Source organism: Mycetomoellerius zeteki, unplaced genomic scaffold (genome assembly GCF_001594055.1).
Source record: "Mycetomoellerius zeteki isolate Tzet28-1 unplaced genomic scaffold, Tzet1.0 scaffold751, whole genome shotgun sequence".
NCBI lineage: Eukaryota > Metazoa > Arthropoda > Insecta > Hymenoptera > Formicidae > Mycetomoellerius > Mycetomoellerius zeteki.
Genome location: NW_017257777.1, coordinates 1 through 21,072, shown reverse-complemented (window position 1 = coordinate 21,072; position 21,072 = coordinate 1). Strand labels below are relative to the sequence as shown.

At 31.7% G+C, this 21,072-nt stretch overlaps 3 protein-coding genes across 4 annotated transcripts; 2 read left to right on the top strand and 1 right to left on the bottom strand.

Moving 5' to 3' along the window:
• The first annotated feature begins 279 nt into the window (after positions 1–279).
• On the top strand, positions 280–9,296 carry Jarid2 (Jumonji, AT rich interactive domain 2). Its single transcript, XM_018458701.1, has 12 exons — positions 280–641; positions 811–980; positions 1,589–5,033; positions 5,146–5,371; positions 5,959–6,111; positions 6,252–6,450; positions 6,537–6,685; positions 7,215–7,521; positions 8,014–8,420; positions 8,541–8,639; positions 8,772–9,074; positions 9,186–9,296. Exons 1-12 carry the CDS (start codon positions 556–558, stop codon positions 9,279–9,281), a joined length of 5,640 nt encoding a protein of 1,879 aa, XP_018314203.1. The 5' UTR covers positions 280–555; the 3' UTR covers positions 9,282–9,296.
• A 2,819-nt stretch (positions 9,297–12,115) lies between these two features.
• Positions 12,116–20,118, bottom strand: LOC108729535 (solute carrier family 35 member C2). 2 transcript variants are annotated; one of them, XM_018458699.1, is made up of 8 exons: positions 19,852–20,118; positions 19,639–19,784; positions 17,982–18,212; positions 16,858–17,069; positions 16,718–16,790; positions 16,354–16,606; positions 15,242–15,417; positions 12,116–13,338 (listed from the first exon to the last, which is right to left on the bottom strand). In XM_018458699.1, the coding sequence occupies exons 3-8, from the start codon at positions 18,189–18,191 to the stop codon at positions 12,988–12,990; spliced, it is 1,275 nt and encodes a 424-aa protein (XP_018314201.1). In that variant the 5' UTR covers positions 18,192–18,212; positions 19,639–19,784; positions 19,852–20,118; the 3' UTR covers positions 12,116–12,987. The 2 variants fall into 2 exon arrangements, with proteins under 2 accessions (XP_018314201.1, XP_018314202.1); XM_018458700.1 differs by having other exon boundaries at positions 19,752–19,784.
• A 151-nt stretch (positions 20,119–20,269) lies between these two features.
• On the top strand, positions 20,270–20,678 carry LOC108729534 (uncharacterized; the record flags this gene model as incomplete). The annotated part of the gene is made up of 2 exons (XM_018458698.1): positions 20,270–20,503; positions 20,591–20,678. Coding segments are annotated over exons 1-2 (322 nt in total), but the record flags the coding sequence as incomplete, so codon positions are not given.
• Between the last annotated feature and the right edge of the window lie 394 nt (positions 20,679–21,072).

The following is a 21,072-nucleotide window of genomic DNA, read 5'->3' as shown; positions in this document are numbered from 1 at the left end:
ATGTGCTCAAGAATAGGATCCCTGGTTGGTGCAAATCCGGCCGGACCGAAAACTATTTGAAGGTTTGTTCGCGTCGCATGCTCCAACATGTTCCATTATGCTCCTACCATAGCTCTTATTCACTCCAACGCGCTTAATAGAGTGAGTAGGAACTATAGTAGGAGCATGTTGGAGCTTGCGACGCGAACAAACCTCGTTTGTGCGGAGGACCTAAATTTACAGCAGCTCTCCTTTGCCATAGTGTATTAAAACTTCTGTCAATTTCCTGTTAATGATTTCATTATTCCAGTCTGTTTCAGTCGCTGCACTGTCAGCACGATTTGGTACAAACGTTCCACAAACAATCTAGCTTAGTTGGAGTTGTTCGATTTTTTTCATGTGTTATAATTAGTGGGATGGCAATAATTTTTATCGATCGTCAGGAGTATTGGTAAAACGAAACGGAATCAGTTTTTGTGCGAAGAATACATTTAGTGTGCAATATGCTCTGAGCGTACAGTGAAATAATAGAAATCACAATTTCGTGTTCATCAATATTTTAGTTATCATCTCAGAATGGTTTTAAGTCGCAACGATAAAAGAAAGAGGAAGGAGGGAGATCTGGTGGACCTCATGGAACCACTTTCTGAATCTCCAAAAAGGTAACTCACTTTTACATTAGCCTGTAATATGTTTTTAATGATAATAACTTCTTAAACTGTAAACAAAGTATATTTAAAGAAATATATAGTAATACATGCGCTTAATCATGTGTATTTGTAGTAATTTTTTAAGAGATTACCATCATCTTAAGTTGTATAATTATTTCAGGACCAAAGTTCATGCACAAAGAAAATTTGCACAAGGTGCGATCACAGTGTTTAATACATCACCTACACCTATTAAGGACAAAGAGAAAGCCAAACCTGCTACAATCACAGAATTAATAACTCACAAACGACCAAATACGGAGGATTTTTTAACATTTTTATGCTTCAGAGGTTAATTGTTTAAGGATAATATTGATGTTTTTATTTAAATCAATAATTCTTAACCAAAAAGTTGTGACATAAGGCTAGTTTACATCGTGCACTTAATATGAGTACTAACTAGTAATTTTCTAATAAATTATTTTAATTTCAGCGATATATTCAACTGTGTTCTAATTTTACTGCCAGTACTAAAAATGCGACAGTTTACGTTACATGCACTAGATTTTCAGTGTTGGCAGTCAATTTTGGAACACAGCCAAAGAATGATGTAAATTGATACAATATGCATCAAAATGATTATAAACACACATCATGTATATGTTTACATATATCGCCGAAATTAATATAATTCAATAGAAATCATTAGTTAGTACCCATATTAAGTGCACAATGAAAATAAAAAGCCATATTCTAAATGATGATACAATATGTTAAATTTTAAGAAATGAGGGATGAATTTCTCTCTCTCTCTCTATCTACACACACACACACACGCACGCATGCACACACGCACACACATTGTATATTTACTTACATAATTGTTATAATCTATCTTGATTTTGATTTAAACATGACAAAGCAACTTCTTTAGATGACATTCTTTTTTTCAAATTTAGGAACATCTATTTTGCCACCTAATTTAAATTTTTTCAATACTGGTAACAAAAAAGAGAAACAAGGATCTAAGCCAACTCAAACTTTTATAGAAAAGACGTTGTCCTCTACTAGTACTTTCATAGAGATTCAGAAGCAAGAAAATACATGCCAAAAAAATTTAACAAAAGTAAAGCCTATTGTTTCGAATAAAAAAAAAGTGACTAGTGCATTGCACAAAAGTATTACCAAACTTAAGACGACTACATCTACGGTTCAAGCACTTAAAAAGAAATATCAGGAACAACGCCTTGCTAAGCAAAGAATCAAAAATAAATTTAAAGCTACTTGCGTTATGAAAACAAGATCATGTACAGAGAGATCTATGTTGAAGGCTGGTCTTAAGTTGGCCCCGCGAAAATTTTTACCTAAAATCAAGACAAAGAGGCATGGCCTAAGAAGTAGTGTATTACCAGAGAAAACCAGTAAACCTCTATCAAAAACAAAAGTTACGTTACCCAAACCAAAGAAGAAAGTCAATCTAAAATCGAAAAATAGTGATACTTCAAATACAGATGCGTCATCCGAAGAAGATAATGATGTTAATGACAATGAAGGGGAAGAATTACATATGGAGAAATCAACATCACAGATAAAGCGAAACATACAAAGAGGCATCCAAAAAAAGATTTGCACTAGAAGTAAGTCAGAGATGAGAAGAGTTACAAGATCGTCCAGTGGCATAGTCTCTTCACAAAATCTTTCCAGAAGACCTACCAGAAAAACAAAGGAAGCAGCTGCTGTATATATGGAAATTCTTGGGAGAAAACTAGTGAGCCCGGATTTAGAAAATGACGATAACGTTTCATTTGAAAGCTTTCCCGAGCTGCCAAATGCTCGTAGAGTAACGCAAACGGAGAACGAGCTTAAAGCCAAAGTAAAACAAAATAGTATCAAGACTATTATTAAAACTTCTCCCAAGGATTCTAAAGTTAGTTCCTACAATAGTAACGCTAATAAGCGATTGGATAAAAGCAAAAATAATAAACTGATTTTAAAGAGCAAACGTCTAATGAGGGTACAGAAATATTGCGAAGAGGATAGTGACGAAGAATCTGAGAGCTCAATAGAAACGAACAATTCAAGACCTATTACCAGACAGAGTCTTGGAAAGATTGATAAACCAAGCAGGAGCCTTAGATCATCCTCCAAAAACACAACTATACAAACAGAGATACAAAGTAACGTAAATAGCAAATCGAAGATTCAAATTCAAAATTGTGTGAAATCAGCTAGGGAAAAATTTGTGATAAAACGTAAACGCGAAAAAAATATATGTAAAACGTCGTTGGGTAAGATTAAGCAAAAGAGCCTTAAAAGTAATCAAAACGAGAAGGGGGAATCAGAAGAGGAGACGTTAGGAATGCTGCTCAATAAAATAAAGAAAAAAAAAGATAACGAGGAAGAAGAGGAAGGGCAAATCCCTGACAACAACCTGATCAACAATCTGAAAGATAAAAAGGCAGCTTGCAGTGACATACAAAAAACAACCGATCTGTCGAAGGTATCAGACGATGAGGAATCTTTTCGAGGGTTTACTAAGAAGGCGATATCAAAAGTTTTGAATTCATGTCAGACACATGCCAATGTTAATTTGCTAGTCACAGAATCCGATAAAAAGTTGAATTTACCCCAAACATTGGATGTATCGCAAACAGCGAATCAAAGCGCCATTTTACGGAAAAATAAAATAGAAGCATCATCGATTAAAAACGATTTCCCGATTGCAAATCCGCTGAACAGTGAATGCGATTTGTCTGTACGGGAAAAATCTGTATTGGATTTGTCCATCAAGACCCAAAGCTTATTGTTGCCATCTGTAGAACAGACGAACAAAAAATGTAATCGCGAAAATGAGGTTTCTTCCAACCTTATGCCACTGTCTACTCTGCACACAAGAAAAGAACGAGTGAATATGTCGACTGAACAAATAGAAAAGTGGTTGAATGAAAGTTCATTTGCCAAAGAAGAGAGCAAGCTGGAGATGGAGAACGTTTCTAGTTTTAGGTACGATTCTGCAGAAAAGTTAAAGGCGGATGTCTCGCATTTGTCTATTTCGACGAAAATCCAACATTTGGTACGCCCGGTCAACGTTACGCTTTCGAAATTATCGGATAAGACGAATTTGAAGGATCGTATGGGGATACACAGCAAAAATGTGATATCGGTAACATCCAATATGCGTAATACCGGAGTGAAGCAACAAAATGCAATTGTTGACAAAAATAAGAGCGCTATCGAAACGAAAGAGATTGTCAAGAATAAAACTGGAAAAACGAACAAAGATACTTGTTTTGCTGAAGATATTAGCGACACTGTGTCTAAAACGGATCAAAACTCAGTGGATGATGCTGTAGAGAAGAAATCGCCGACAGAGAAGAAAATATTTCAACCGCGGAAACCTTTTTTGCCCAAGGTTAAGGAACGTAAAACTGTAATACCGAATGCGAACGCGTTTTCGCCAGAGAATGAGAGCAGCGTTTACGCGTTTGAAAGTGACACCGAAGTTCCTGTTAGTACACCCTTCCGAAGAAAGATCAGAGATAATGCAAAACGCTCGATTGCAGTAACATCTACAGAGGCTATAATATCTGAGTCCAAAGTAATCACTAACAAATCAAGTTTGAAGGATTCTGAACCATTGGATAGTAAGGAGAAATTGTCGAACGATCCCGTAACGACTGTAAAGAAGAAACAAGAGTCGCAAGAACCGAAGAACGTAGCAAATACAGCTACAAGCGTGGGCAAGTTTGAATTGCCCAACAATTTTGCAAGCTTGACCACTGTCCAAGTGCTACCACTCGACAAACTCACGACAAGTTGGAGCAACGTAAATTGCAGTGCTTCCATAGCGGTGCAGGTGAATCTCGACGAGACTACGCAGGAGCTCGAAAACAATACGAGTCAACAGAAAAGTACCGAGATATCTACTCAAACTGAAATGAGTAACGAGAATGACGACGACAACGATGGACATCTATTTTATATTCCGTTACAAGCTGTTACGAGAGGCGGCCCAAATCTGGTACAAGGTCAACAGTTAATACAGGGTGTAGCTGTTAAACTCGGTACGGAAGGACCGACCGGTCCTAATCAAAGAGTGCTCCTTCGAGCTAAGTTGGTCACTAAGCCACCGTTATCAGTGGCACGTTGTCCACCGATAGGAACAGTACAACCGACAACGCGCACTCCACCTAATCCTGCATCAATGACGATGGAACAGCAAATACCATCAACGTCAATGACCGCAACTGTGTCAACCACGATTGCAAGTATGTCGAACGTCGAGATGCAATCAACGTCATTACTGAAAAATGAAATACCTGCACTGCCAAGTCTGATTCGTCAAAATGTCAGTACGATCATAAATAGCATGGGAAAGAAAAGCTTCTATAGATTCAACAAAAAGCGGGAAGAGGTAATATTGAACGTTGTATTTTCGAAATAACATAAATAATATAAGTGTAAAATATATTATGCATCTTATATACTTTTATCATTTGTGATAAAAATCTTTTAGGATACAAATGAAATGCAAACAAAAGGGATCGGAATTGTGCTCTTCAAGCAATAGTACGACGTTTTTAGGCGCGAAAATCGCTAATAATGAAGCTCGCGTAGTCGAGGCGCCAACGTTTCATCCGACAGAGAAAGATTTCCAGGATCCATTGGAGTATATAGATAAGATAAGGCCAATCGCTGAAAAATTTGGGATATGTAGAGTGGTGCCTCCACCAAATTTCAAGGTAAATATCGTAGAGAGAAATAATTCTACCAGATAAGTAATATATACAGGGTGTTTCATTTTAAGTAATATGGTCGATTATCTCGCGAATCGATGATTTTATTGAAAAATTTTTCGAACGAAAGTTGCATGGCTCGAAAGGGGACACATGATGGAAATGTGGACTTGACCTTGAATGACCTTATCAAAATCAAGGTCATTATGTTTTTTTTTAGATGAAAACCCCTATTTTTTATTACATATTCTTATAGCTTATCTCGAGAGCTTTCCAAAACATTATAATTAAGTTCATTTTCATTAAGTACTTTTCGAGTTATGAGGCTTGAAAGTTACAATATCGCCGGCATTAGCATTACACAAGGTGTCCGACCGACGGCTAAAACTTCTTGAATGTTATTCAGGATCATGTCCTGAATAATATTTGTCAAGATCAAAGCCATTGGAGGTTGTACTTCTTATTTTTATTTTTACGTAAAAATGAATTTTTAGTGCAAAAATGAAAATAAGAGAAATATTGTGTATATACTAAATATATTTTAGTTATTTTAATTACATCTTATGATTTTCTCCTTTTTTTTTAATTTTTAGCCAGAATGCAAAGTGTCTGATGATATGAGATTTACCGCTTATAATCAATATGTACATCGCATGCTGCACAGATGGGGTCCTAATGTAAAAGAAATGATGGCTATCAAGAAATATTTAGCTACTCAGAGTATTACTTTGACTCAACCACCATGGGTAAAACTATTTGTGTATATATATATATATATAAAATTTGTGTGCATGCGTGCGTGTGTGTATTACATATATTATTAATATTTTATATAGATATTGAGAAAATTTGAAGATCAGTGCTTACGAATAATTAACTCTTTCAGATTGGTGGAATGGAGGTAGATTTACCACACTTATATCAAACAGTTCAAAGCTTGGGTGGATTGAAAGAAGTAATTGAGAAAAAAAAGTGGCAAAAAGTAGCAGATGGTATGAAAATACCCAAATCAGCACAGGATCGTGTTACTAAATTAGATGATATTTATTGTAAATATTTATTGCCATATGATACGTTATCCCCAGGTATATTTTATATAATAGATAAGCTTTACAAAGATATGAAAAATTTATAATCTCAATTATTTATAAATTATAAATAATTTGTTTAGAGGAACGTGGAAAGTTGTTTGACGAAGTTGAAACTGAATGGATAAGAAAAGAAAGCAAAGCCTTGCAAAGACAAGAAGTGTCATCCAATGATAACGATGAGGAAGAGGATGAAGACAGTTCTGACGAAATTGAAGAATGTATCGTAAAAGTATGACAAGACATTAGTTCATTATTATTCTTATTTTTATTATAAGATGTAGAAAATATATTTTTTATATGCAATTTTGAAATTTAATTCGAAAGAACTTAATCTTTAATTTGAAGTAAGTCTGAAATCTATTCAAATCAAATTTTCAAATATTTTATTAAAAATTTCCATCAAAAATTTAAAAAATGTACCGTAATTTTCTTTATAACTTGAAAAGTTCTTAATGAAAAACAATTTTATTAGAGAGTGTTTTAAAAAGCTCTTGAGATAAGCTATGTAATAAAAAATGTAATGAAAAATAGGGGGGTTCTATTTAAAAAATTCAAAGGTAATTTGACCTGACCTTAGCGACGCCACTCAAGGTCAAAGTGATACTCTCATGTTTCCCTTCGGAACGAAACCAACTTTTGTTTGAAACATTTTTCCTCCATATTTTTCGAGATATTTGCCTGTTAAGATTAAAATGAATCACTCTGTATACATATATATTTTTTTATGTATAAATACATCTACATTTGTTATATCAAAGGGAAGAAATATGCCATTGAACGCTTTTTACCGAATTGCTCGTAATACTCAACGTATGTGGTTTGGTGAAAATCAACGAGGAAATGAAACCGAGGGTGCTTCCGCCAACGAGGTAGAGAGTGCATTTTGGAAACATGTTGCCGAGAGAAAACGTCATGTCTGCGTACATGCAGCAAGCATTGATTCGAGCGGTCGTGGATTTGGATTTTCTGTTGCAAAAAACAGTCCGTTTGCTAGACATCCTTGGAATCTTAAAGTTCTCACTAACAATCCTGGATCAGTATTAAGAGCTTTAGGTCCACTAATGGGTATGCAATATATATATATATATATATCTCATAATCAAGATATTAACAATTATTACAATAATATTCTTGAGGCTTCCACGGGTGCTTCCTATATGAAAATCATGCGTTTCGCGAGTTTTCTCCATGTCCAGATCCATTCTTGGAATGCCAACGTTTCATGAACCTTGCAGTCCACTTCATCAGGGCGAGGAGCAGCCTGATACTGAGCAGTTCCTCCGAGCCGTTCCCTTTATATTACGCTGCTTATTACTTTCTTACTTTCTACTTCTTACTCTCTACTTCACGAAACGTTGGCATTCCATGAATGGATCTGAACACGGAGAAAACTCGCGAAACGCATGATTTTCAAATTATTACAATTATTTGTATATGGATAGAGGAAATAAATAATAAACGACAGTTCAAAGGCCCTCATTTTTGAATCCTCATTTTATGCTTTTTTCAATAAAGGTGTATATAACATTTTTATACAAACAATATTGGTATTTCTAGGTGTGACCGTACCAACATTGCATGTGGGTATGTTATTTAGCGCTTGTTGTTGGTATCGTGATCCGCATGGTCTACCATGGATAGAGTATCTACATACAGGTGCCAAAAAAATTTGGTATGGAATACCTGACGAGCATAATAATAATTTCCGACAAGCGCTCTCGAAAATGGTACCACAATATTGCAAAAATAAGACTATATGGTTACCTTCTGATACTGCTATGGTTCCGCCGGAATTATTAGTAAACAACGATGTACCATTATGTCAGACTGTGCAAGAGCCGGGACAATTTATAATAGTATTTCCAAAAGCGTTCACATCAAGCATATGTACTGGTTACGTTGTATCTGAAAGCGTATATTTCGCACAACCATCCTGGTTAGAAACTGCAGAACAAGTATTTAAGGTATATGTAACATATAAAATCTTTCGTATGAGATTTTTAGCCATTTAATTTTAATTACGATTTTATTATTATTTGTATATAAATATGTATTGTTCGTGTATATATATATTTTTTTTTCAGGATATACAAGATAGTTGCGAACCTTCTATCTTTTCATTTGAGAGATTGTTATTTAATATTATTAATGATACGAGATCGCACATAGATATATTGAAACAGGTAGGAATAAATTTATGCTGTAATTGTTAGAAGATTAATAAAAATTGTAATTATTAAAGATTAAAATGTAGATAGTCATATATTGTCACATAAACTTTTTGTTAGCACTACCTTATAATATTATATTTTTAGATATTGCCGAATGTAATGAAGATTTGTGAAAAAGAATTAGATTATCGTAAACAGCTGGAAAGTGTAGGTCTTATCAATAGAGAAAGATTGCCTTTACCAGTTAGTGGAAAAGGAAAGAAAGGGAAAAAGGTGAAAGATGATGATGGCGACTTTGAATGTGAGACATGTAGAGCTAATTTGTTTGTCTCTTTGGTAAATAATTCGCAAGATGACAGCGTTTATTGTTTGCCGCATGCCTTGCACTTAATTAGTTGTAAGAAGCAGGTTTTGAAACATTGTACTCTCATGTACACGTATGCTGAAGTAAGTACAACTTGTTATAACCAATTAGTACATCATATATACACTATATACACTTTACAAAATATAACCAAACTATCTAAGAGTAATTATATCTTAATTTATGTTTATTAGGACGAATTAGACGAGTTGGTTCACAAACTGGAAAACAGAATTGAAACCAAATCTAAAAAAATTAATCAAATAAAACAAAGTAAGCAAGAAAAATAAATCTGTTATTTTATTTATAAAAGATAAAAGTGATCGTTATTTATTAACCAATATTAGTATAAACATTGCATAACTAGCAAATATGATCGCATTGTGTCTTACTTGTTATAATAGAAACTGGTTTAATAAAATTTTTTTATTTATTGCATAATAGATAAAAATGACATATATAAATAAAAATTTCAAATTATGATTTGGTTCAACTCTTTCGAGACAGTTGTCATGTATGGAATATGTCAAATTAAGAGATGTCGCGATATTTGTCTTTAAAGAATTGAACAATAAATATATTCATATTTAATGTTAGTGGAAATTATATCTAAATTATATTTGTTGTAATTTACTTGTAAGAAAAATTGACAATTACAAACTTATAATTCTTTAAATTTATCATAAAGTGTTCTTATCTACTTCTCTTATCTACGGCTAAATTAGAATTGCAGAATAATTGACTGTTTGAATAACATATGATTCTTTTATTATTATGTATTATATTTATTAAAGAGATATATATTTGAAATAAAACTTTGATAATAGAAAAATTAGGATATATTCCGAAATACAAAATAAATTATTTATTAACAAACCTATGTCCGATTTGTTTATTAACTGATATAATGTAATTTGATTATGTTGACTTATAGCTAATTCGATTGGATGTACTCAGTGTGCATTGATGCACATTAAAGCCATCGTACACAAATTGACGTAAAAATATGTAGTATTTGATATAAATATAAAATGGATTAAATTCTGAATATATTTTATTATGTTGTTAATATAAGTAATATCTGTATTTTGTAATTCGAAATATTTGCATTTTACTGTTACACAGATTAAAAATCAGTGTACAACGGCTTTAACATGTCTAGTGTGTCCAATCGAATTCGCTAATAGAAAATATTTGTGTGTTGTATGCATTCTATATTATATAAAGTGTATACTAGTAATATAAGTACGCTGAAAGATTTTAAGGAGTGATTTTTCACAAATTCAAGGCGAAAACTTCATATGACCATATGTACGAAACAGCTCATCTTCAAAGATACAAGGTGTCAAAAAATTTCAAAAATCATTTATTATTTTAATAGAAACTTTAAGCATATACAAAGTTTCATCAAAATAATTCGAGTGGTTTTCGAACTTTTTAGAAAAAAAAAACAAAATTTTTCTTTCAACTTTGGCACCTTGTATCTTTATGAAACTAAGCTGTTTCAGATATATGATCATATAAAGATTTTATCTTGAATTTTGTAGGTATGAGGAAATACCCCTTAAATCTTCTTTAAACGTATTTACAGGGAAAGGTCCTCAATGCAGAAAAATTTAAAAATTATGAAACTCTGGCAATACATAAAGGATACCCTGACATGTAACAAGCAATTTTTTTTGCTGCACAAATCCAAAAGAATAAAATCAATCCCTGAAGATTGATTAATTTTTTGTTTTTATTTTATTATTTATCAACAAAAGGAAACAGAAAACACATTTATTTTTTTAAATAAGATTTATCGATTAGGAAATTTATTTATTGTTTGATTACTTGAACAATTTAAAATTATCGAAATACGAAAAATAAACATACCGTACTTAACATGGAACAGAAAGTGGCAATAATGGCTGCCCGCTTGAAGTGAGTTCCGGTAGTTCGCACTGGTGCATATTAAAGCCGTTGTACACTGATTAATTTAAGTGCAAAAATGAAATGCAAATATTTCGAATTATAAAATACATATTTTACTTAACAGTACAATAAAATGTATCGAGGATTTCATGGTTTAACCTATTTTTATATTTATATTAAACACAGACTTTTACGTCAACTTGTGCACGGTGGTTTTGATATGGGGCGTTTTTTCGTTGTGCAACCAGAAGCAACCGCGGTTAAGGCTATCTTTGTCTTTTGATCCCTGAAGATGAAGATAGCCTTAGCCGTGATCGCTTCTGGTTGGATAACGAAAAAATGCCCATGCATCAGTGCGTCCAATCGAATTTGCTATTAGCTAACGCAAAATTCCACTCGCCTAAATGACTAACACATGATCTCGATGGTTCTCTTTCGATTATTATACGTTTATTAAAAATTAATATGTATTACTTACAATACATCCAATAACCGAGTCTCATTGATAATGCTAAAATTCACATCAAACGATGATAGAGTACTTTTAACGTATAAAATCAGCCTACAAAAAACTATAGGAAATGACTATAAGTAGTCTCATAACTAGCGTTTTCTTTTGTCGAACTGTTATCAGTTCATGATAATTTATAAATGTATGTACGTACATACATAAGAATTTTAAAAACGTATTTATTTAAATAACTGATCATATTTGACACTTAATGTGTTTAAATTTGTTAATTATTGTGCGTTTATTATTAAAAGATAAATATTAAATTATCATTATATTATTCTGGAAGTGTATTCTAAAATAATGCGCGCATGCGCATGCATACATAGTCAGGATTGATAAAAATCATGTTTTAAACATGTTTTTTTTATAATACTATTTAAATCATTTTTAAAAAAAACATCTTTTGTCAACCCTCACACATGCACGCATGCATGTATAAAATTTAAACAAATTTAATGTATTGCATAGTAAAGCTCTTACTCATAGGCTCGTAACGCTTCAGAACGCGCTTACAACGATGTTAACGCGCTAACATAATATACTTTACACATATTATAGAATTTCATAGATAAAAACGCGCTATTATCGATAAAAGCGCGTTCTGAATACGGGCCATAATGTTCAAGACAATAATAATAAATCTTTATATGTAGTGACGTTTTTTTATCAATATTAACACACGAAACACATTTCACGTTTTCATTTTTGTACTTCGCAATTTTTTTAGATATTTGTATCTTCTTACATGATAGTATATAGAAGTATATCGGGAAATCTTGCATTTATCGTTTCACAGCAAATATATATTATATTTTTAATTAAATCCTGAAATGTGTTTACTTTTAACGCTACTTATTTCAAAACATTTCTGGTGTATCAAATTTAATTAACATGTAATGTAAAAGAATGACTCCAAATCTAGCCCATTTTATAGCCCTCGAATTTCGAATCGGACTGTATGCTATATGATGCTATATGACGGGACATTAATCTTAGAAAAAATTTAAGTTGAGCATAAAAGTACTTTTGAAGATACGAGAAGTCAAAATAGTCAAATTTCTAATATTTTCAATATTGTTCAAGCAATATAGACTAAAACACAAAAAGATAATTAATACTTCCCTGGTAACAGTAGAATTTTGATCAGAATTAGAATGGTTTTCTTACTTCTCCCAGCCCTGTTTAAATTTTTAAGGGGATCTTAAAGTTGCTTGTTTTATCGACTCAACAAGATTTACACATACGATTTACATATTATTGGTATATATCATACACACTACATCAGTATCGCATGCAAGCAGACATACATACAAATTTTCTAATTTTTTTTTAGATGATGTCCTTTCATATAGTATCATTTGGCATACTGTTCGATTCGAAATTTAAGGGCCACAAAATACATAGGCTAAAAATAGATGTTTTTTGGGATCATTCTTTATGATATCGATAACTTCATTACTGACTGTAAAATTTACACTGGAAAAATCTGAAATGCTGTAAGTCATAAATATACAATCGACTTTTTAATAAAGAATAATTCCTTATCAGATTTAAAAATTTATGATATATCACTGTTCTCTGCGTTGCAAAATATCTGACAGTATTTGAGTCGAGTTATCACTTTCTCTCACATCACCATCTTCATCCGAACTGAATTCAGCATTGAGAAGATTCATTAAAGAAGTCGATTTTTCCGTCAATAATGGCACGTTCGAATCAGTTTCCTCTTCGCGTTTAGCATTGTTGCTTGCCACTTTCGATTGCAATTCCATATTATCAACTGTTTTCTTTCTGTTAAGTAATACTTTCTGAACAACATGAAGTATTATACCACCAAGGCACATTAACAATCCTACAAAGTTAAGGCCAGTCAGTTGGTCACCTTTCAACACAAAGGCCAGTGCCAATGTACATATTTCCTATAAAAAATCATTACAAAATGAAAAACATACACAGGGAAATTGAAAATTGGCTAAATAGAATGTATATTAGTATTATCTATGAAACTTTCTTGTAACGTGTATTAATAAAACTTGATACCTAATCTTGTATTTTTTTCAAGGAATGAAAGTAACGTTGTTACTTGTAACGCTGTTACCCTTACAAGTTACTTTTTTTGTAAGGGACTGATAACTTTCTTTTATAATTGTAACGATAATTACACTTTTTTTATAATGGTAACTAATTTTACAATTACTTTTATTGTTATTTTTTATATTTTGAACCTATAACATAATTTTTTATATATTCAATCTTTAATCTTTAGCTAATATTCATAATTCGTTTTTACTTCAAGACGATTTTAAAGACCTCAGCTGACTATAATCTTGAGACAATGGGCGCGTTCAAGTTGACAAAGCGGCTAACCTGCTCGCCAAGCAAATGAACATAATTGGTTGTTACTTATAGATCCAACCAATCATATTCAATCGCTCGGTAAGCACGCCTAGCCGCTTTGCCGTCTTGAACTCGCCCAATGTCTTATGATCTAAGGTCCGGTTACACTAACATTAGGAGCTACGCACAATCAAATAAATAGGGAACAGAGAATGAGAATTTCAACCTATCAGAAATCATGTACTATGGAATAATAGTTTCTGACAGGTTAAAATTCTCACTCTGTTCCCTATTCCTTTGATTGTGCGCAGCCCTATACTTTGACTGTAAGCGAAGCTTAAAATATTTCTCACTATCTCTCCCTTTCTCTCATCTTTAAAGAGAGAAAGTGAAAGTTAAAAACTGGCAGCCATTTTGTAACATATTTTATGTAACTCAAACCACTCAAACTTGATTTTCATAGATTTCAAGAGGAATGTTTATGTTTAAGATTTAATTTGAACTTTGATTTATTTCAATAAATATATGATTTTCGCTAAGAGTTACCACTATTGAAAAATATTAAAAATTTGTGCTAAAATTTAGTGGACTGTTTTTTTGCGGATGAGTATACCCAGTAAACGAGAATGGATTGAAATGGATTGAAATGGATTCAGATTTTCAGAAATATGGATTCACGAATATTAAAATGAATGCTTTTCAATCCTGAATGCATCTTTATTCATTTATAGAAATTGCATGGAGCATATCTTTATGCCTTTCAATCTAAAAATAATATCAGCTTTTTCTGAGCATTATGAATACTGTTCAATTCAAGATTTTGAATAGGAAATGCAGTTTTTCAATCCAATTGCATCTAATTGAATCCAATTGAATCCAATTAAATCCAAAAAAAAGTATTCGCTATTTAAAATACGCATCGGATAGAAAAAAATTTCATTTTTAATTCATTCTCGTTTACTGGGTACTTTTGAAAAATAACTTTCCATTCTCTGATTTTATTATAATTGTTTTTAATAGAAATCTCAAGTAAATGAGAATGGATTGAAATATTCAGATTTTCAGAAATACACATTCACGAACGTTAAAATAAATCCTTTTCAATCCGAATGCATTTCTATTCATTTATAGAAATTGCATAATTATGTATATATATACATGTATGTATATATAAAAGCACGTATATTATGTATATAAAATCACTTTTCTGTTCCTTTCAATCTAAAAATATTATCAGCTTTTTCTGTGCATCGTAAATACGGTTCAATTCACAATTCTGAATAGGAAATACAGTTTTTTAATCCAATCGAATCCAGTTGAATCCAATTGAATCCAATTAATTAAAAACAGTTTTTTTATTGGATTCACTGGACTTAAAATATACGCATAAAAATTTCAATCCATTCTTGATTATTGGAATACAAAACATAAACGTAATATTTATTACAATATAGAATACAATAATGAATTGACTAATAATTTTACCTTACATATTCCCGAGATCGACAATGTCAGACTAGAGGTGTAAGTAACAACTAAGAATTCCATCACTTCCATACTAAATGCTAAAATGGCACCTGTTACTACAGCAGCTGTAGTTAATAAAATATTACTGATATTGCCCCAATCGGTGATTCTAATACTATCGTATATTTTGCCACCTAAAATTGAGCATGCCTTTAAGGTGATGCTGGAGTGACAGGAATTAATGACATTACAGGTAAAGAATTTTCTCTGAACTTATTAGGAGTCGATTATGTATTTTAAAACTTGAAATAAGCTAAAAATTACAAAATAATTTACTAACAAAATGTTACTAGAATATTTATAATTTCATCATCCTATTCAACCGTATTGAATTTGCTCATTAGTGTAATTTTCATCTCCTTTCAAAAATATGTAATCCTATAAACAGGAGATCAATTCTAAATATTTTAAAACGAGAAAATTACAAAAGTGAACAGATTAAAATTTTATTTTTGTTTTATTTTTGTTAATTTCATTGATTAACATCTAGTGAATTTGTTCACTTTTATAATTTTCATCTTGTTTCAAGTACACACTCGATCCTTTGAATTGAAAATCTTTTGAATAGAAACAGATACAAAATAAAGACGCGGACAACTTTATTCTAAAAATGAAAAAAATTTTCACGTTTCACTTTTACTTACATTTTTTTGTACATATATACATAAAAATTTTCACTTTTCACATTTTTGCTCTAGAAAAACAATTACATGACCGATATCTTACGTAGAAGTTTCCTTAAAGCAGTGACTACAATGAGCTTTAATTTAAAGCTTAAAATTTGAGTGCGTCTCAATAGAAAAAGAAACAACGAAACGAGTCATCTGATTTTCCATGCAAAATGGAGAAATAATTACGAACTTTGATTGTTAAGAATTTTTTAATGAATAACAAGAAATGGCTAAAACCTGTTAGAGGTCACTCAGGGACATGACCTTGACAACATATGTCAAAGTCAAGGTCATCGTAATTAGCCTCCCCTTAAGTGAATATTTACCAAAAATTTTTATAATTAATTAAGATTAATTCTATAATTAATTATAAAATTCTGTTACGAAATGCACAATTACCTTCAAACCATAAAGTCACTGATATTGCTGGTAATAGCATCCAAGGCTGCATGTAATACATCATGTCTATCGGATCATGGAGGCCGAGTTTCGATCTTTGCATAATGAGTTGTGTCATAGTCCATCGAATACCACTCGCAAATGATGCTAAGAGACACAATATAAATCCAAGAATGCCAAATTGAGTAGATTTATAAGTGAACATCGCTAATCCTCCTGCTATCATCGCCACTATCCCTACTAAAGACCATGACTACAATGAACAATAATTATTATTTATATGTTATATAAAAATGTTATATAAAAATATATATGTTTTATATACATTTAAGAAATATCACAGATCTTTATTGAAAAGCCTTACCTTTTTCTCTAATTTGAACATAAGAGAAAACCCAAGAATAAATATAATAGTAGTTGACTTAGTCATTGTGACTCTAGGAAGAAATATCATGTACTTTGTAATAAATTCCATCTTAATTATTACTATACGATTATACTTACAAAGATATCGATATCAATGAAAGTGCCCAATTTGATAAACCAATATCAACACCACTAGCTATGCCAGGTACCATTATTGAGTAAATTATATTCTGCCATGGAAGATTTATTCGTTTACTATTGTAACATCTTCTAATGGCTCTTATTAATGCGGATAGTGCAAACTTTATAATCAAATGACAAACGACTACACCAAGTGGAAAATTAAAACCCTAAAAACATTATACAAATTGTGTTAATACATAAATAATGTATATATACATATATTAAGGTAGTCCTTATTTATTCTTGGTTAAAATTGTTTTTTGAATTCTTTCCACAGGACCCTCTAGAGTGGTTCCAATTCACAAAAAAATAATCCCTGCCAAATTTTAACTTGATCGGACGGATACCCGCGCCCCATGATTAGTTAAACATTTGCGTTTTCTCGTATTAAACTTTCTACACTATCAGCATTGATTTTTAAAGTGTTTCCACAAAACTCGGCTTAGAAGACTTTTATTTTTTTTTTTTTAATATATATATATGTCTTGCTTTTCTGCATCAATTGAGACCTTGTGGCAATTATATCGCCATTATTTTTACTGCAAATTTATTTAAACAATTAATCGGCATAAGAATATCGCGTTCTGAGAATCCGCGAGAGAACATACACGAATATCAAAGACTTGCTCAGCTGTTGGGGTAAAAAAAAGACAATACTGAGACAAGCACAAGACAAATAGTCAAAATATACTTTTTGCTTGCAAAAGTTCCGGTAATAATGATTTTTAAATGTTTTAAAGTTCAGTGTCCTAATGGAAACTCCAAATTTTCCAATATAGAATGCCGCCATTTGAGCCATCTTGGAAAATTGTCATTTCGAATCATAGTTTTATATCAAAAACTTAACAACTCTATGATGTAGGAAATTTTATAACGAGAAATTTTTAAAAGTCACCAAAATCGATTAAGCTAATAAAATTTTTGTCCAAAAAGAGTGCCTTTTTCCCTACTGTGAATGCGTATAATCGCGAACGCGCACGTATGTGCCTTTTGAGATTTTATTTATTACTTTTTCTTTGTAATAGAACCAGACAGATGAAAAAGTTATAAAAAAAAATTTCTAGTTATCAATTACTCACATATGCATTATAAAGCCATGGATTATAAAATGTAAGGCCTATTGATAAAATAAAGTAAGCAGATATCAATAAAAATACATGGAACGCTTTCCTCCAAAATGTGAGCTCTGTCTTCGTCACGTTTTGGAAATCTGGAATATTTTGTGGTAAGTACTCGGATGTATCGACATTATCTCTAGCAATTTGGTATTTAACATGTGAGCGTGTCATATTCCCGAAGTAAAAAAGATTCTGAAACAATTACAATATATGATTAATAATACAAAATTTATTAAACAAAGAATTTCTTAAGAAAAGTAAATGTGAATACACAACTAGTAGGGAACAAATGCTTAAACGAACAAACTAGATCTTAAGTACTTGATTAATTCGATGTGAATTTATACTACATATACAGTCATTTAAATTGCGCCCCGAATTGATTTTTCAGTCTTGAAACGCAAACCTGATTGAACTACAGTAGTAATATCACAAATTAAATTGATTAACAATTTAGTAATTTGATGCTTATAGGTGTTTTAGAAAAATCTTAATGTCAAATAATATTAAAATCTATAAATAATTTTATTGCAAAAAATATTTATTTTAAAGAATGAAACCTTTTCTTTTGTGTCGAAAAAAGTCGATTTTGCCGATCGAAATAAATCTTGAATTTGAATTGTATTTTTATAGTTTTGAGGGTATTTTTATAGTGTTGAATCAGGTGTTGATTTAAATATGATGTTAAAAGTCAGTAAACTCCCAGGGAAATACTTTGAATTCAAAAATGATGTCAGCAATCTGTACATGTCATTGCTCGAATATCTCAATAAGTCTCAGTATAAATATCCTCATTGAGATATCTACCAGAGTTGGTTGGTTTTTTATCAAAATAATTTTACGTAAAAAATAATTTTTCCATCCTTTATCATCAATTTTACATCTAGAAAATTCATAATACCATCTTCATTTTCTTCAATAGTAAATTTTATTGTTATAATAAGAATATTAAATCTATTCAAATCACATTTATTTGGTCTTGTGGAACTACTAGTAGGATATCGTCCACATAACAGTAATAAATAGGAATATCAATGTTGATGGCATTAAAAAAATCACTCTTGAGATGCTACAGTACAAGATTTGCTAAGATTAGGGACAGAGGAGATCCCATGGGCATGTCGAAAATTTGTTTATAGTATTGGTGGTCAAATTTTAAAAAAGTGGAATTTAATATTAATGAAATTGTTAGAAATTCTATAATTGGAAACAGTTGTATTTTTAGAGGCAGAATCCCATCTTTTTTCGATATTTCTAATAGTCAATTCAGTAAAAATATTTGTGTCATAGGTAGTTAAAAGATACAAATTTATAGTTTGAATACAATGGCTTTTCATTCAGTTCCTTGACTAAGTCAAAACTGTCTTTTTATAAATTTAAAGTCTTTCTTCATACTTTTTTCAATAATATCCGTCAAAAAAGTTACCAAAGGAAAAGTATGTTTATATAGAATTTTATATCATTGACTGAAGATTTTAAATATATACTTTTTGATACAAAAATCCAGCATGTAATGTATACCCTTTGTTATCATTATTAGAAAAAAGTTTATTTCATTATCACTATCTGATACATGAAATGGAAAAAAAAATTTGAAAGAAGAATTTGCAAGACATACCGCCTTATTATAAAGCCTCGAACAGAGAGAAATTGTTAGCGAATCATCACATATCGAGGATTACCACATAATATGTCAATCATCCAGACACATAAAGCATCCATATGTCTCACCTATGACATCATTATCACATCATTTTCGCTTTTCTAAAAAAAAAAAAATACAAATTGAAGAATTAAAAGGATCATCGACAATTATTGCTCGATCACTCACCTTGATTTCAACATAATAACATAATATAGTATAAGTTCCGTGTCAGGTACAAACATAACCTAAAATTTCAGTGCACACTACGACGCTGTCATTGAAACTCGCTAGAACTTCAAATTGTCCCACAGTTCCACTGTCCCACTCCGAAAAATTCGGAATTCCTCGGCTTTTATCATACCAAGAAGACTAGAACCAGGGACGCTATTCTTGAAATGAGGACCCTAGATATCGCATACGATATCGCATGCGTTAACAAAAATAGTATTCTTGAATGGGTGACATGTATCGTATGCGAGAAAATATCGAATGACTGATATCGAGTGGGTATAGCCCATGCGATATGCAAGTCGCATACGACAAATATAGTAATAAGTGCGACTCTCTTGACAAATTGGGGTTAATGTGAAGTTTTAATTTAGCAATGGATATGGCATATCGAAATGCTGTTTTTTTACATATCAATGAACAATTAGAAAATGTTTATCATTATAATGATAGACCACGTTTTCACATAAGGGATGATCCATTTCAATTATCTGAAAGGCAATTTATAAATATTTTTCGATTGAAAAAAGAAACAACAATCAGGTTTATTGATATTGTAGAAAATTATATAGAACCATTACGACCTACTGCTTTGGACGCAACTTTACAAGTAAGTATAGACAATACATACAGGATATAAATTAAAGTAAGTATAGACAACACATACAGAATATAAATTATTAAGATTTTTTTCTAGGTTTTAGCAGCATTACGCTTTTTTGCATCAGGAAGCTATCAGAATTGCATAGGACATAATATTCATACAGCAATTAATATTCATACATGCAATTATACAATATTTTATCTTCAAACGTTTCTGTTTTAATTTACAAACAAGCAATCATAAATGACTTTAAAATTACTTCATTTCAAACAGTTGGAATACTCCATAGTGTAAGAAACGGCCTATGTAGTTAGACATTTTTAGTTCCAACTGGCGCTTTGGATGCGCGCGCAGTCCTTCTACTCCCTCATTGGCCAATACCTCTGGCTCCGCTTCATTGGCCAATACCTCTGGCTCCGCGTAGCGACCTCCTGATTGGAGCGTTCAAGCGACGACCACAGAGAGAGAGAGAGAGAGAGAGAGAGTGTGTGTGTGTGTGTGTGTGTGTGTGTGCGTGCGTGCGACCAGCTCTCATGCTGAACGGACGTCAAGAAGACTAGAACCACAGTATATAC

What these genes read in the sequence shown, in the direction of transcription:
- Jarid2 (XM_018458701.1), top strand. Translation starts at nt 556, where the DNA reads ATGGTTTTAAGTCGCAACGATAAAAGAAAGAGGAAGGAGGGAGATCTG. An exon ending in TTGAAGAATGTATCGTAAAA is followed by an intron (nt 6,686 to 7,214) that starts GTATGACAAGAC and finishes GTTATATCAAAG; the next exon opens with GGAAGAAATATGCCATTGAA. An exon ending in ACATAGATATATTGAAACAG is followed by an intron (nt 8,640 to 8,771) that starts GTAGGAATAAAT and finishes TTATATTTTTAG; the next exon opens with ATATTGCCGAATGTAATGAA.
- LOC108729535 (XM_018458699.1), bottom strand. Translation starts at nt 18,191, where the DNA reads ATGACACGCTCACATGTTAAATACCAAATTGCTAGAGATAATGTCGAT. An exon ending in CATGGCTTTATAATGCATAT is followed by an intron (nt 17,070 to 17,981) that starts GTGAGTAATTGA and finishes TAATGTTTTTAG; the next exon opens with GGTTTTAATTTTCCACTTGG. An exon ending in CGATCTCGGGAATATGTAAG is followed by an intron (nt 13,339 to 15,241) that starts GTAAAATTATTA and finishes GATTTTTTATAG; the next exon opens with GAAATATGTACATTGGCACT.